Below are 15,400 nucleotides of genomic sequence, written 5' to 3'. Positions count from 1 at the left end.
AAAACTATAATGGGAGTTATGTACAGACCTCATAACAGTGATCAGGACCAGGGGTGCAAGATGCACCGAGAAATAGATAGGGCATGTCAGAAAGACAAGGTCACGGTGATCATGGGGGACTTCAATATGCAGGTGGATTGGGTGCATAATGTTGCTGGTGGATCCAAACAAAGAGAATTCATGGAATGTTTGCAGGATGGCTTTTTGGAACAGCTTGTGATGGAGCCCACAAGGGAGCAGGCTATTCTGGACTTAGTGCTATGTAATGAGCCAGACTTTATAAAAAACCTTAAAGTAAGGGAACACTGAGGAGGCAGCAATCATAATATGGTAGAGTTCAGTCTGCAGTTTGAAAGAGAGAAGGCAAAATCGGATGTAATGGTGTTACAGTTAAATAAAGGTAATTACAGGGGCATGAGAGAGGAATTGACGAAAATCGACTGGAAACAGAGCCTAGTGGGGAAGACAGACCAACAATGGCAGGAGTTTCTGGGTGTAATTGAGGACACAGTACAGAGGTTCATCCCAAAGAAAAGAAAGATTATCTGGGGTGGGATTAGACAGCCATGGCTGACAAAGGAAGTCAGGAAATATATCAAAGAAAAAGAGACAGCCTATAAAGTGGCCAAGAGCACTGGGAAATCAGAAGATTGGGAAGGCTACAAAAACAGACAGAGGATAACAAAGAGAGCAATAAGGAAGGAGGAGGTCAAATATGAAGGTAGGCTAGCTAGTAATATTAGAAATGATAGTAAAAGCTACTTTCAATACATAAGAAACGAAGAAGAGGCAAAAGTAGATATTGGGCTGCTCCAAATTGATGCTGGAAGGCTAGTGATGGGAGATAAGGAAATAGCTGAAGAACTTAATAAATACTTTGCGTCAGTCTTCACAGTGGAAGATATGAGTAGTATGCCAACAAATAGGGAGAGCCAGGGGGGGGAGTTGAGTACGGTAGGCATTACAAAAGAGAAAGTGCCAGAAAAGCTAAAGGGTCTAAAAATTGATAAATCTCCTGGCCCTGATGGGCTACATCCTAGAGTTCTGAGGGAGGTGGCTGAGGAAATTGCGGAGGCTTTGGCCGTGATCTTTCAAAAGTCGCTGGAGTCAGGGAAAGTCCCAGATGATTGGAAAATTGCTGTTGTAACTCCCTTGTTTAAGAAAGGATCAAGGCAAAAGATGGAAAATTATAGGCCAATTAGCCTAACCTCGGTAGTTGGTAAAATTCTAGAATCCATTGTCAAGGATGAGATTTCCAAATTCCTGGAAGTGCAGGGTCAGATTAGAACAAGTCAGCATGGATATGGTAAGGGGAGGTCGTGCCTGACAAACCTGTTAGAATTCTTTGAAGAGGTAACAAGTATGTTAGACCAGGGAAACCCAGTAGATGTTATCTATCTAGACTTCCAAAAGGCCTTTGATACAGTGCCTCACGGGAGGCTGCTGAGCAAGGTGAGGGCCCATGGTGTTCGAGGTGAGCTACTGGCTTGGATTGAGGATTGGCTGTCTGACAGAAGGCAGAGAGTTGGGATAAAAAGCTCTTTTTCGGAATGGCAACTGGTGACGAGTGGTGTCCCGCAGGGTTCAGTGTTGGGGCCACAGCTGTTTACCTTATATATTAATGATCTGGATGAAGGGACTGGGGGCATTCTGGTGAAGTTTGCCGATGATACGAAGATAGATGGACAGGCAGGTAGTACTGAGGAGGTGGGGAAGCTGCAGAAAGATTTAGACAGTTTAGGAGAGTGGTCCAGGAAATGGCTGATGAAATTCAATGTGAGTAAATGTGAGGTTTATCTCAAGAGGGTTGGAATACAAAAGCAGCGATGTGCTTCTGACGCTTTATAAGGCTCTAATTAGGCCCCATTTAGAATACTGTGTCCAATTTTGGGCCCCACACCTCAGGAAGGACATACTAGCCCTGGAGCGTGTCCAGCGGAGATTCACACGGATGATCCCTGGAATGGTAGGTTTAATGTATGATGAATGGTTAAGGATCCTGAGATTGTACTCATTAGAGTTTAGAAGGTTGAGGGGAGATCTAATAGAAACTTATAAGGTAATGTATGGTTTAGAAGGGGTGGACGCTAGGAAGTTGTTTCCGTTAGGCGGGGAGACTAGGACCTGTGGACACAGCCTTAAAATTAGAGGGGGTAAATTTAAAACTGAAATGAGACGACATTTCTTCAGCCAGAGAATGGTGGGCTTGTGGAATTCATTGCCGCAGAGTGCAGTGGAGGCCGGTACTTTGGATGCCTTCAAGGCAGAGATCGACAAATTCTTGTTCTCACAAGGAATGAAGGGCTACGGGAGAGTGCAGGGAAGTGGTGTTGAAATGCCCATCAGCCATGATTTAAATGGCGGAGTGGACTTGATGGGGTGAATGGCCTTACTTCCACTCCTATGTCTTCTGGTGTTATAAAACCTCATGCTTTGTATTTTAGAAATAATTGCACCATTTCTCACCTTCTACATTATGGCACAAAAAACCCACAACATCTCAGATTATTTTCAAGTTTCTCTGAACTTTTTAACTCATTTCTCAATCAGGTGTTTGTAAACATCGATCACAGGAGCTGCAGATGCTGGAGAATCTGAGATAACAAAGTGTAGAGCTTTGTGAACAGCACCCTTTTTAGCAATGAAGACTTGAATATAAATTATGGTCTTCAGAGTCTGCCTGCAAATACAATCTGTTTGTGAGACTGTTTAACTTCATTGGGAGAGAGGGATTTGAGCAAGCTTGTGACCATGTTGCCAGCCCCTTCTCCCACTGTCCTTGTTCTTTCTTCAGTGTTTGCACACCAGTTCTCCTTGCTCCATGGGTGGGGTGAAGTAGAGGGTTAAGCCTTTTCAACTGTGCTGCTGATCAGCTGAAATCACCGAAGGAATTGCTTCCTGTCACAGCCCCAAGAAAGTCCAAGGCCATCTGCCCTATTTTTCAAGATAGCAATTTCAACTGCCGGCTGTTTTCAGATTTTTGCCTGATGGGAGTGGTTCAAATTTAGCTAAATTTGGAAAGAGTTTTTACTTGCTTTAGCATTGGAAATAGCAGGTGCCGGTAACCTATTTCTGATTTTTAATTTGCCTAATCTGTTTAAGTTGCCAGAATCCCTTATCCTGTCTCACTACCACAGCTGTGCACTCTTGGAGCTGCCTATACTTTGTACCATGGATATGAAACCCATACAGAAGCGCAGCTGACTGCCACTTCGGAGATTTTCCAACATATTTCTCCAATTAGACTGCCTAGTGAGAATTTTCTTGATGTCCGTTGCACACTGGGTACCTTTCACCTCAGGAATTTTTAATTTTTCACTAAACTCTTTGAGTTGCAGTACAAATTTGGATGAGTCAGTGACTTGGATCCTGATAATATTTTATTCAGTGAGTATGGAGCCCTATACAGCTGAATTTCTGATTTCTGTCTGGATATCTTGTGAGTCTGTTGTGGATTCTGGGCAGATATCATCAATAATCATTGGGGAGTAGCTGGAGTTAACTAGCATTGGTTACTGACAACATCTTCTATCCACATTTCAAACTAATGGCCTCCCATGCTATTGCTTGAGAGGGGATGCCATCTTTTTCTGAGAGTCTGTTAGGAGTCATAGTGACTCTGGCTTGTTAGCTTGGGATGTTAGGTTGCCACCAAAACACCTTTTGAGTTCCCTATCCAGCCCTCGTCAGTTTTATTGCTGACTTTCTCTTTTGACTCACTGTTTAGGTGGGTTTGAGCTTATTTATATAGAAGGCGGAGGTGGTGGAAATTGGGGACTTGCTCTTTTTGTCAGCTTGTTGCTCTCCATTGCTTACTATGTCAATCATGTTTAGCCAATTGCACTTTTAATCAAAAATATATTAATAAAATTACATTATAGAGCAAATTGTAATGCAAGCTATCAAATGTGTAGTTTTATTAGGATGATATAACCTATCTTATAAAATGATCATACTGAACATCATAGAATCATAGAATCCCCTACATTGTGGAAGCAGGCCAGTTGGGCCCACACCAACCCGTTGAAGAGCATCCCACCTAGACCCAACTTTACCCTGTTCCTGTAACCCTGCATTCTCCTTGGCTAACACACCTAGCCTGCACATCCCTGGACACAATGAGCAATTTAGCAAGGCCAACTCATCTAAGTTGCACATCTCTAGACTGAGAGAGGAAACCAGAGCACTCAGAGGAAACCCATGCAGACATGGGGAGAATGGGCAAACTCTGCCTCGACAGTCACTTGAGGGTCGAATTGAATCTGGGCCTCTGGTGCTGTGAGGCAGTAGTGCTAACCACTGAGACACAGTGCTGCCCTTGTTTAAATTTATTAGAAGGATTAGCCTACCTGCCAATGTATAATTTCACTTGTTTTATATTTTTTCCTCTAATTTGGATTGCAGCAAAGTCTTTCTGAATATATTGTGTCATATCAATATAACGGTATATTCTGAAATTTAAATTATTTTAGTATCTTAAAAAATGAACACAATAGACTGCAAAAGGTGGCTGCCTGATTGATTCTCATTCACATAAGAAACTTTCTCCTGAACAATCCAGACTGCCATTAATCAATATATTTCCCTGAAACCAATACAATTTTTTTAATAAAATGTGAGGCTGGATGAACACAGCAGGCCAAGCAGCATCTCAGGAGCACAAAAGCTGACGTTTCGGGCCTAGACCCTTCATCAGAGAGGGGGATGGGGGGAGGGAACTGGAATAAATAGGGAGAGAGGGGGAGGCGGACCGAAGATAGAGAGTAAAGAAGATACGTGGAGAGAGTGTAGGTGGGGAGGTAGGGAGGGGATAGGTCAGTCCAGGGAAGACGGACAGGTCAAGGAGGTGGGATGAGGTTAGTAGGTAGCTGGGGGTGCGGCTTGGGGTGGGAGGAAGGGATGGGTGAGAGGAAGAACCGGTTAGGGAGGCAGAGACAGGTTGGACTGGTTTTGGGATGCAGTGGGTGGGGGGGAAGAGCTGGGCTGGTTGTGTGGTGCAGTGGGGGGAGGGGATGAACTGGGCTGGTTTAGGGATGCAGTAGGGGAAGGGGAGATTTTGAAACTGGTGAAGTCCACATTGATACCATATGGCTGCAGGGTTCCCAGGCGGAATATGAGTTGCAGTTCCTGCAACCTTCGGGTGGCATCATTGTGGCAGTGCAGGAGGCCCATGATGGACATGTCATCAAGGGAATGGGAGGGGGAGTGGAAATGGTTTGCGACTGGGAGGTGCAGTTGATTGTTGCGAACTGAGCGGAGGTGTTCTGCAAAGCGGTCCCCAAGCCTCCGCTTGGTTTCCCCAATGTAGAGGAAGCCGCACCGGGTACAGTGGATGCAGTATACCACATTGGCAGATGTGCAGGTGAACCTCTGCTTGATGTGGAATGTCATCTTGGGGCCTGGGATGGGGGTGAGGGAGGAGGTGTGGGGACAAGTGTAGCATTTCCTGCGGTTGCAGGGGAAGGTGCCGGGTGTGCTGGGGTTGGAGGGCAGTGTGGAGCGAACAAGGGAGTCACGGAGAGAGTGGTCTCTCCGGAAAGCAGACAGGGGAGGGGATGGAAAAATGTCTTGGGTGGTGGGGTCAGATTGTAAATGGCGGAAGTGTCGGAGGATAATGCGTTGTATCCGGAGGTTGGTAGGGTGGTGTGTGAGAACGAGGGGGATCCTCTTGGGGCGGTTGTGGCGGGGGCGGGGTGTGAGGGATGTGTCGCGGGAAATGCGGGAGACGCGGTCAAGGGCGTTCTCGATCACCGTGGGGGGAAAGTTGCGGTCCTTAAAGAACTTGGACATCTGGGATGTGCGGGAGTGGAATGTCTTATCGTGGGAGCAGATGCGGCAGAGGCGGAGGAATTGGGAATAGGGGATGGAATTTTTGCAGGAGGGTGGGTGGGAGGACGTGTATTCTAGGCAGCCCTCCGCTCCAACCCCAACCTCACCATCAAACCCGCAGACAAGGGTGGCGCAGTGGTAGTATGGCGCACTGACCTCTACATCGCCGAGGCCAGACGCCAACTCTCCGACACCACCTCCTACCGCCTCCTCGATCATGACCCCACACCCGAGCACCAAACCATCATCTCCAACACCATTCACGACCTCATCACCTCAGGGGACCTCCCACCCACAGCCTACAACCTCATTGTTCCCCAACCCCGCACGGCCCGTTTCTATCTCCTTCCAAAAATCCACAAACCTGCCTGCCCTGGTCGACCCATCGTCTCAGCCTGCTCCTGCCCCACCGAACTCATCTCCACCTATCTGGACTCCATTTTCTCCCCTTTGGTCCAGGAACTCCCCACCTACGTCCGTGACACCACCCACGCCCTCCACTTCCTCCAGGACTTCCAATTCCCTGGCCCCCAACACCTCATATTCACCATGGACGTCCAGTCCCTGTACACCTGCATTCCGCATGGAGATGGCCTCAAGGCCCTCCGCTTCTTCCTGTCCCGCAGGCCCGACCAGGCCCCCTCCACCGACACTCTCATCCGCCTAGCTGAACTCGTCCTCACACTCAACAACTTCTCTTTTGACTCCTCCCACTTCCTACAGACTAAGGGGGTGGCCATGGGCACCCGCATGGGCCCCAGCTATGCCTGCCTCTTTGTAGGTTACGTGGAACAGTCCCTCTTCCGCACCTACACAGGCCCCAAACCCCACCTCTTCCTCCGGTACATTGATGACTGTATCGGCGCCGCCTCTTGCTCTCCAGAGGAGCTCGAACAGTTCATCCACTTCACCAACACCTTCCACCCCAACCTTCAGTTCACCTGGGCCATCTCCAGCACATCCCTCACCTTCCTGGACCTCTCAGTCTCCATCTCAGGCAACCAGCTTGTAACTGATGTCCATTTCAAGCCCACCGACTCCCACAGCTACCTAGAATACACCTCCTCCCACCCACCCTCCTGCAAAAATTCCATCCCCTATTCCCAATTCCTCCGCCTCCGCCGCATCTGCTCCCACGATAAGACATTCCACTCCCGCACATCCCAGATGTCCAAGTTCTTGAAGGACCGCAACTTTCCCCCCACGGTGATCGAGAACGCCCTTGACCGCGTCTCCCGCATTTCCCGCGACACATCCCTCACACCCCGCCCCCGCCACAACCGCCCCAAGAGGATCCCCCTCGTTCTCACACACCACCCTACCAACCTCCGGATACAACGCATTATCCTCCGACACTTCCGCCATTTACAATCCGACCCCACCACCCAAGACATTTTTCCATCCCCTCCCCTGTCTGCTTTCCGGAGAGACCACTCTCTCCGTGACTCCCTTGTTCGCTCCACACTGCCCTCCAACCCCAGCACACCCGGCACCTTCCCCTGCAACCGCAGGAAATGCTACACTTGTCCCCACACCTCCTCCCTCACCCCCATCCCAGGCCCCAAGATGACATTCCACATCAAGCAGAGGTTCACCTGCACATCTGCCAATGTGGTATACTGCATCCACTGTACCCGGTGCGGCTTCCTCTACATTGGGGAAACCAAGCGGAGGCTTGGGGACCGCTTTGCAGAACACCTCCGCTCAGTTCGCAACAAACAACTGCACCTCCCAGTCGCAAACCATTTCCACTCCCCCTCCCATTCTCTTGATGACATGTCCATCATGGGCCTCCTGCACTGCCACAATGATGCCACCCGAAGGTTGCAGGAACAGCAACTCATATTCCGCCTGGGAACCCTGCAGCCATATGGTATCAATGTGGACTTCACCAGTTTCAAAATCTCCCCTTCCCCTACTGCATCCCTAAACCAGCCCAGTTCATCCCCTCCCCCCACTGCACCACACAACCAGCCCAGCTCTTCCCCCCCACCCACTGCATCCCAAAACCAGTCCAACCTGTCTCTGCCTCCCTAACCGGTTCTTCCTCTCACCCATCCCTTCTTCCCACCCCAAGCCGCACCCCCAGCTACCTACTAACCTCATCCCACCTCCTTGACCTGTCCGTCTTCCCTGGACTGACCTATCCCCTCCCTACCTCCCCACCTACACTCTCTCCACGTATCTTCTTTACTCTCTATCTTCGGTCCGCCTCCCCCTCTCTCCCTATTTATTCCAGTTCCCTCCCCCCATCCTCCTCTCTGATGAAGGGTCTAGGCCCGAAACGTCAGCTTTTGTGCTCCTGAGATGCTGCTTGGCCTGCTGTGTTCATCCAGCCTCACATTTTATTATCTTGGAATCTCCAGCATCTGCAGTTCCCATTATCTCTGATACAATTTTTTTAATCATCTAATTGTAAAGACTGTTGTGGCATAGTAGTCATGTTCCTACTTCTGAGCTAGGAGGCCCACATTCAAGTCTCAACTGCTCTGGATGTGTGTAATAACTTTGAGCAGAATGATTAGATGGAAATAAATCATAAAATTGAATGTGTCATTGAAGTACAAAGACTCTGACAATCCTAAACACTCAATCTGATAACACAGAATAAGTTATCAGTAATAACCCACCCACCTTATTTGGAAAAGCGCTTTGAGTATGGAAATATCACCTGATGAGACAGCCATGCTTTTTGTCTGTTTTTAAAATCAACACAAGTTATTTTGCACACATAGTTTGCATCAAAAGCCATTGAATTAACTCTAAATCATAAAGCAGCCAAATTAATTGACAGCAATACCTTGTAAGGAGATATCACAATAGAAGGAAGGATTCTCTCAACATATTCCAACTTCACCTGAGAAGTAACATCCTAAAAATTAAGCTGCACGAACTGCTGAAACTCCTTCACTTTTACAACAGCCATGCAACAACTTTAAAGTATCTGAGTCATTAGATTTAGATTTCCTACAGTGTGGAAACAGGCCCTTCGGCCCAACAAGTCCACACCACCCCTTGAAGCATCCCAAGGTCCATCCTCCGTAACCCACACACCCCTGAACACTACGGGCAATTTAGCACAGCCAATCCACCTAGCCTGCACATCTTTGGACTGTGGGAGGAAACCGGATCACCCGGAGGAAACCCACACAGACACGGGTAGAACGTGCAAACTCCACACAGACAGTCGCCCGAGGCTGGAATTGAACCCGGGTCCCTGGTGCTGTGAGGCTGCAGTGCTAACCACTGAGCCACCGAATCTGCCATGAAAGAAGTTCAGATAATCATAAATTATATTGGTTTATTGTCTTCACCTGTATCGTGTGTGTGAGTGAGAGAGACAGAGTGAGAAAGAGGGACGGAGAGATTTCAGGGTAAGAATATGAGAATAAATAGCCTTCCTTTAAACTCTCAAAAGCTGGATTTATTTAATTGCATCCAACACTCTATAACGGTAATAAAACAAAGTCTCTTTCATCACAAGATGTACTGATCATGGGGAATAAAGGGACCACATACATTTTGTCTGTGACACTGAATAATAAAGTTATTGACACCTTTTTATACGTGACTTGTGCTGTTTAAAAGTAATTTGCATTGTGCAGTAATGAATTGTGAAATTTAATACTGAACAAACCTTGCTGTTTACAGGGATGCCATTGAAAGTAACATGGAGTTTATGGGCTTTATTATAATGCAAAACAAGCTAAAACCTGATTCATTCAGTGTTCTTGAAAAACTCAGAAAAGCTAATATTCGCACAGTTATGGTTACAGGTAATGTTTTTTGCTTACTGCAACTGCAATTGTATGAGTGTTTCACATATTGCCAGGATTTTAGTAATTGCTGTGTAGAATTTTAAAAGTCCTTCCATATTTATCATGTGCTGTCCTTGTAATGACAATTGCTCTGTATTATTAGCACAGTATTAGTAGCATATGCAGCAACCCACAAAGTGCAATGATCTGAATTATTTGCATGACAATAGAGCAACACATTATAAGAGCCATAGGCATGAAGAACAAATGCCTTTTCTTTAGTAGCTCTCCATCGGCTGCTGAATTAACAACTGCTTAATGCAATGACTAAAAGAGTTAAGCTAGTATATCTGTTTGAACGCAGCTGTTTTGGCTGGCTGCTGTAGCATTTGAATGATAGATAATGGAAGTACACTCACCATCCTGAGGCAAAAAGTTGGTTGATACACTTGTGCAGTTTATTAGGTTGTGTTCTTAGGACTAATTTTAAGGTAAAATGAAGACTTTTTGTGACCTTTGTTAGCTTTGGTTGTAAGATTTTTAGAAATTTGGGAGTTGGGTCATGCTTGTTTTGCTGGGAAGGAAGTGCAAAGTGTTTACAGTTGGCAGTGTTCAACAGACTGAGTATCCAAACTCTCAGTAAAAACATTGAGAATGTTGAGTTAGAAACAGTTCTGTTGTTCCAAAAAGTATTTGATAAGGAACTCCTGACAAAAGTACATGGCATTGAGGGTGACATCTTCGCATGGAATGAAGACTGGCTAACTTGCAGGAAACCGAGCCTTGATGAATGGATCATTTTCACATTGGCGAATAATAGTGGAGTGCCTCAGGGATCAGTACTGATGCTGAAATATATGTGATTTAGACCAATGACTTGGATGAAGGAACCAACTGTATTCTAGCCTTAATTGTATGAAGATAGCATGGGAGTAGGGTGCATAAATTTACAGGCAAGTTGTGAGTGGACAAAAATAAATATTTGGGGGTAACCTAGCAAGTAATACCAAATTGAACAGTGAGAGATCTTTTAAATGTTTAGAAAGGAAGAGAAAGACTGAACATCAGTCTGTTAGAGAACGAGGCTGGAGAAGTAATAATGGGGACCAAAAACATGACACGATTTGAGCAAATACTTTGCATCAGTCTTTATGATGGAAAATGCTAATAGCTTTCCATTCATATTAAATAATGAAAGGGTAATAGGTGGGTGGGGTGGGGGTGTCATGGTTGTCAGAGGAAATAAATTCATTAACTAATACTAGAAGAAGAGTACTAAGGCACTAATGGAGTGAAAGGCCCCTTGGCCCTGATGAATTACATCCAAGGATATTAAGGAGATAGTTAACAGAGCACACAGAGTTTTCCAAGAATCCTGAGATTCTGAAAAGTTCCAAAGGATTAGCGGACTACTAATATAGCACCCTTCCTTTTAAAAAAAGGAAGGGGATAAGATATGGGTAACTGCATGGCTGGTTAGCTTAACATCTGAAATTGAGAAGGATACAATAGCAAAGCATTTAGAAATACACAATGGCCTGGATTTTCTGCTAGCTGTAAAGTTATGATTCCAGTGTAAATCAGGGGTGTCAATGGGGACCTTGCAGCATACTCAATCAAATTTTCCGCTGAGCAGTTCATTCGCACCAGGCACACTCCAAAAGTGTACATTTAAATCAAAGACTTGGGAGAGTACTGCTGAAATTAGTTAAAATAGGTACTTATGGAATGCCAGACTATTTAAAAGAAATTTAGCTCTTGAGTAACAAATTAACTGACCCCAAATTTAACTCGCATGCCCTCAACTGCACAACCGCAGATCCCTTATATCACCGGACTCTGACCCAAGACCCTGAACCCACTCTGCACTGCCATTACCATGTGCTGGAGCTGACCTTTGACCCCAACCAAGTCTCAGTCAGAGCAGAACTGACACCCTTCTGAGATATTGCCCCCCCACCTCCCCCACCCTGGCACCACAGCCCTCTCCCGACACTGGGCCTAAATCCCAAGAACTGGTTTGCACCCTTCCCTCCCATGCCAGACCCAGTTTCTCCTATCCACATACACCAACCTACCATAAACTCTGCATCACTACTTTGCTACTTTACACCCTATCATCCTCACCATTTGGTATCCTACCCCCATCTGACACCCTACCCACTAGTCAGCTGGAACCCTACACTGCCATCCTATCCCCCACTCGTTTGGCTTTGTACCCCTGGCAACCTGCTCCTTCCCAGCTGGTACCCTTCTCAGCTGGCAGACTGTAGGCACCCTACTCAGCTACCCATCTGTGCCCAGACCTCCCAGCACATTAGCATCATATTTGTGTACTTACATTAGACAATATCTTTTGAGGGAGCCTCGAGAAGAAATTCCTTTCAGGAATGTGGAGCTCCCATCTTTCGTAAGAAGGAAGGACTGGATTGGCAACTTGAGTGAGTTTGCTAGCCAACATATTCAAGCAGAGTCAGCCTGGCTTCATGAAGTGGAAAACATGCCTGGAAAATTTATTAGAATTCTTTGATGGGTTAACTAGCAGCTAAATAAAAGGGAATCTAAATGAAGTATATTTGGAATTTGTAAAAGACATTTGATGAGATACTGCAAGTAAGGCTGTTTGATAAGATTCAAATGTACATAGATGATTGGCTAATTAATAAAAAGACAAAACGAGAAGGGGAGGCAAATTCATGATGGTGACCTACAACTATAATGCCACAGGGACTACTTTTTGGGCCACAGTTATTTACAATATCTATTCATAAGTTGGGTGAGGTGAGTGCAAATATCAAGTATGCAGGTGACACAGAAATAGGTCTGAAGGCAAGTAGTAGTTTAGAAAGATGAGGGATATCTAATTGAAACTTTCAGAATACTAAATGGCTTGGACAAAATGGGGATGTTGGGAAGATGCTTCCATCAGTAGGAGAGTCTAGGACCCAAGGGCACAGCCTTAGAGTAAAGGAAAGACCTTTTAGAACGGAGATAAGGAGAAACTTTTTCAGCAGAGAGTGGTGAATCTATGGAATTCACTTACACAGAAGTCTGTGGAGGCAGGTCATTGAATACATTTAAGACTGAGATGGATAGGTTCTTGATTATCGAGGGAATCAAGGGCTTTGAGGAGAAAGCAGGAGAATAGGGTTGAGAAACTTATCAGCCATGATCGAATGGCGGAGCAGACTCGATGGGCCGAAAGGCCTAATTTCTGCTCCTATGTCTTAAGTCTTATGGTCTTATAGTAAAGATGACACACAGCCTACATAGGAATATAGAATATAGGTTAAGAGAGTGGCAAAATCTTGGCAGATGGGCTATATTGGAAAATATGAAATTATGCACTTTGGCAAGAAGAATTGAAGTGTTGAATATTAAGTGGAGAAAGACTTCAGAAAACTGCAGCACAGAATTTGGAGTGCTTATGCATGAATCACAAAAAGCTACTAGTAGGGAAAAAGGAAGGCAAGTGGATTCTTGGCCTGTATGTCAAAAGGAATGGAATGTAAAAATAAGAAAGTTTTGCTGAAACTATACAAGACAACTGGTTAAACCACGTCTAGAATACTATGTACAGTTTTGGCCCTCTTATCTAAGGAAATCTGAGGAGGCAGTCCAGAGAACAATCATTAGGTTGATCCAAGGAATTGAGAGATTTTCTTATGAGGAGAGGTTGAGTATGTTGACCCTGTACGCATTGGGCTTTGGAAGAATGAGAGGTGACATTGAAGAATGTAAGATTTTTATAGGGCTTGACAGGGTAGATGCTGAGAACTTGTTTTCTGTTGTGGGGTGACTCAAATTAGAGTACAGAATTTAAGGTAGATGAGGAATTTCTTTTAGAAGATCGTGAATCAGTACAATTCTTTAACATGAAGCTTGGGTTGTTATGTATATTCAAGATTAAGAAAAGATTGGTTTTTAATCAGTAAGGGATTCGAGGGTCATGGGAAAATGCAGAAAAGTGGATCCAAGGATTATTAGATCAACCATAATCTCATTGAATGGCAGAGCAGAGTTGATGAGCTACTTCTGCAACATCTTATGGTCTTATAGGGTGAGTCATGACAAAATAGTGGTGTTATGATCTTTGTCTACATGAGGGAAAGTATGTTTAAAAAAATGTTCCAAGACTAACTAGGAAATATTGGCTGGCATCACATGAGTTAAAACATCTCCTGTCACCTATGACGTACAAATTTTGTATGCATTTTAAGAAAATTTAAATTACCATTTATGTTTACTGTTATTTGTGATATTCTTTTTTGTTAAATTTCTTTCTCCTTAGAAGTCAAAGGATACCAATATATGGGAATGGAACATTTCACTTCACATGTCACTATCAGACACTGAAGATTTTTTGTCAATGTAACTGCTAATAGTTATGTGCAGTTTGCCTGAGGAATGATCCCAAAGCTAGGTCATACTGAAAAAAAATTATTTAACCTGAAACCTAAGGCATTGAGTTACAGTTGTGGGTGACATCAGAATGAATTTCAAAGCAATTCATTGATTTTCTTTCCGATGTGGATATTAGTATATTGATTGAAATAATTTATGTTATAATTCATGGGACAAAGGAATGCACATTGATTGGCATTGTACAGATGTCATGAGGCAGAAATGGGTACTTACTGAAAATATTAAGTCCTTTCCTGTCAGTGTAACTTTTAATCAGAAGTGTGGGTAAAATTCAACAATGATATAACAATATCAATCAAAGTTTAATTATGTTTCTAGACCTGAAAAGAATAAAATAGAAAATTTAGATGGATTTTAATCCATGACATTAAAAGAAAAGATTCTATTGCATATTTATTACTTAATTATATTTTTGTGTTCTACCAGGAGATAATATGCTAACAGCGGTTTCTGTCGCCAGAAACTCTGGGATGATTTTACCTCAGGATAAAGTAATTATTGCAGAAGCTATGCCTCCGAAAGATGGGAAGACTGCAAAAATACATTGGCTGTACGCAGATAATGCTCCGAGAAATCTTGATATAACCACTGCAGCTTCAGAGGTATGACAATCTGTTATTTCCTTAATTGATAAACAGAATTTATAAAATAATCTGTATGGGTTTTAATCGTATAATAAATCTAGAGTATTTTAAACCAGTGGAAAACATCTGCATAATTACCTGTTTATTGATTGTTTACGCACATTGAGCACAACAATTTCTTTCACAATCCTTGGTTCTTGAGAGTCCTTTTTGCATTGCAATTCACTATCAAAAATATAGAAAAATAAAAGATGCTGTCTTTTTTACTTGTCTGTACTAGTAATCTTCTTGGAAGTGCTTCCAACACATTTAATTCTTTCCTTCAACAAGGAAAGCAATACGATACTTGATACTCCAACTGTGGTCTCCTTCCTTCCCTTCGTCGACATTTCTGTTTCCATTTCTGGGAGTAGATTGGCCACTAATATCCACTACAAACCCACTGACTCCCACCGCTACCTGGATTATACATCCTCACACCCCACTTCCTGTAAAGATTCTATCCCATTCTCTCAGTTCCTCTGTCTCTGTCGCATATGTTAAGATGAGGCCAACTTTGAAAAAGGAGCCTCCGAAATGTTCACCTTCTTCCTCAACCGAGGATTCCCCAGCTTCGTTGTTGACAGGGCCCTCAACCTGAAAGGAAATTGGATGATATATTGAAAGGAAGAACTTGAAGATAAATGGGGAGGAGCAATGGGGATAGGCAGGAAGAAGTGATGTGAAGTTAAGGTGTAGAGACGCTTGAACACAGCAGGCTGGGCAGCATCAGAGGAGCAGGTAAGCTGACATTTTGGGTCTAGA

The 15,400-nt window shown here is 44.4% G+C and overlaps 1 protein-coding gene across 5 annotated transcripts in view; it reads left to right on the top strand.

Annotated features, from left to right (window-relative positions):
• LOC125458025 (polyamine-transporting ATPase 13A3-like) overlaps window positions 1-15,400 on the top strand; it is a 139,583-nt gene that overhangs the window by 76,269 nt on the left and 47,914 nt on the right. For all 5 annotated transcript variants that reach the window (XM_048542888.2, XM_048542887.2, XM_048542884.2 and 2 more), the window contains 2 exons: window positions 9,481-9,605; window positions 14,439-14,614. In XM_048542888.2, coding sequence (XP_048398845.1) covers window positions 9,481-9,605; window positions 14,439-14,614 — 301 coding nt within the window. The remainder of the gene's footprint in view (window positions 1-9,480; window positions 9,606-14,438; window positions 14,615-15,400) is intronic.

The sequence above is a fragment of the Stegostoma tigrinum genome, chromosome 14 (genome assembly GCF_030684315.1).
Source record: "Stegostoma tigrinum isolate sSteTig4 chromosome 14, sSteTig4.hap1, whole genome shotgun sequence".
Lineage (NCBI taxonomy): Eukaryota > Metazoa > Chordata > Chondrichthyes > Orectolobiformes > Stegostomatidae > Stegostoma > Stegostoma tigrinum.
This window is presented reverse-complemented; position numbering and strand designations above follow the sequence as displayed.